Source organism: Apis dorsata, unplaced genomic scaffold (genome assembly GCF_000469605.1).
Source record: "Apis dorsata unplaced genomic scaffold, Apis dorsata 1.3 scaffold_58, whole genome shotgun sequence".
NCBI lineage: Eukaryota > Metazoa > Arthropoda > Insecta > Hymenoptera > Apidae > Apis > Apis dorsata.
This window is the reverse complement of record NW_006263358.1, coordinates 453,300-455,225: the sequence shown is the minus strand read 5'-3', so window position 1 is coordinate 455,225 and position 1,926 is coordinate 453,300. Positions and strand designations below refer to the sequence as shown.

The 1,926-nt window shown below is 42.9% G+C and overlaps 1 protein-coding gene across 2 annotated transcripts in view; it reads left to right on the top strand.

Moving 5' to 3' along the window:
* Nucleotides 1-1,926, top strand: part of LOC102674289 — an 89,846-nt gene that overhangs the window by 29,910 nt on the left and 58,010 nt on the right. For both annotated transcript variants that reach the window (XM_006609551.2, XM_031515193.1), the window contains exon 3: nucleotides 1,606-1,784. In XM_006609551.2, coding sequence (XP_006609614.1) covers nucleotides 1,606-1,784 — 179 coding nt within the window. The remainder of the gene's footprint in view (nucleotides 1-1,605; nucleotides 1,785-1,926) is intronic.

The following is a 1,926-nucleotide window of genomic DNA, read 5'->3' as shown; positions in this document are numbered from 1 at the left end:
GAAAGAGAGACAGGAGGGAGAGGGAAGAGGGAAGAGAGAGAGAGAGAGAGAGAGAGAGAGGTGGAAAGGGTTGAGCACGGTGGAAAGAGGATATCGCTCTATGTTTGGCCAGGAAGCGTTGTTTATGCGAAACGGTCAGCACACCGAGTTACGATGTCAGCGGCTCGTTCTGGTTGGCTTCGTTTGATAATTCGATTGCACTTTTGCACCTCGAGCACCGTGACGCCTCCCCCTCTCTTTTCTTCTCGTATCAAGCTACGAGAGCTCGGCTCCCGTCCAATTAAATTTATTCGGGCGTGTTTTCGAGGGGGGAAAAAACGTGGCCGCGATTCAGAGATTGTAAAAGAGGGAGGAGGACGCAGGGGAAGAGAGAAAGAGAGAGAGAGAGAGAGAGAGAGCGAAGAGAATGAAGTGTCCTCGTTTTTTCCTATCATCTAGTTATTTTTTTCTCTTTTTTTTTTCTTTCTTTTGTCAATTTCCAAAATCCGACGATTCACTCACTTCGAATACGAAGTTTCACTTATACGCGAAAGATGATTAAAACTATGATGAGATTTCCGTTTTTTATTTGGGGAAATAATAAACGGACACGCCTCGATTCAAAATCTCTTCTTCCATTGTTTCGCAGGAAATTCTTGGAATATCTGTACAAACGAATTTTCGAATATTTCGAGAGAAGTGGGGAAAGATATTTTCTCAGTACCATCTCTCCAATTCCATCTTCCTCCCAATTCAAAAGCTTAGAAATAAAAGGACGTTGTTTTCTCTTTCCTGGCTCGATATAGTCGTGCAAAGTCGTGACTAACCGAGCTTTTATTCCCAACTTTCCTCCGGGATTAATCCACGTCGATCGTGAATAGATATCGTTCCCCGCAGTTTTGATGATGATTGATGATGACGGAGAGACTGTTACTAGGTATACTAACGAGGATACCATCCTCCAATAGACCCCTCCCCGGGGCTATACCAACGCTCGAATTTCGTTCGATGAAATTCCGAAGGATTACGAAGGTAACACGTGTCCAGACACGTCCATCTCGAAGAAAATAAATCTCGAGAAATGAGGAAAGAAATTCGCGTAGGAGAACAATAAGGGAGGCAACTACCGCCTTCCCGTTCCAGAGATGTTAACTCTGGGAAGATTAATCCGCGGAAACGTTTAATGAGCAAACAAGATCGACGTGATTTTTCTTTTATCTTTCGTTCGAATATCGGGGAGAAATTCCGAACGACTCTGCTAGAAATTTCGCGAGAAATTTCCTTTCCGTCTTGTTGGAAGGGGAAGGTTTCAAAGAAGACGAGTTTTCTTTTAGAAAATTCCTTCGTACGCGGAAAAAGGAAGAAAACCGAGCGAGTTGGTAAAAACTACGAGAATAATGGATCTTGGTAAAAATTCTGCTTAATCCTCGGTCAATAGTGTTTTTTCCTTCTTTCTTTTTCTTTCTTTTCCTTCTTCTTCTTCTTCTTCTTCTTTTTTTTTTTTTCATTTTCCAAGAAAGATATTATGCATCGATCAACCAAGTTTTTAGCAGACCACTAGAAATACGGGAGAATATTTTCGAGGAAACGTACCGATTCAACGGAACCAATTTGTTTTGCTTTCAGCGCCTGTACAACTTCGCGAAATATCGAAGGAGGGCCCGGAGAGGCGACCAAACGACGCCAATAATGACTCAGCCGAAGGGGATTTACCCGTTTTTGAACCGACAGCGGCGAACGTCAGCGCATTCGTCGGACAAACCGTGTACCTGCCATGCCGTGTGCGAAATTTGGGAGATAAAGTGGTAAGCCGCAGTAATTTTCTTCCCGAACGAAACTGAAGTTATCTCTTCGAACCTGTTCTTCGAAAAGACAGGGCGAGAAAATAACTAGCTTTGTCGTTCTTTTACGAAGAAAGAAAAAAGAAAAAATAGGGAGATAGAGAAA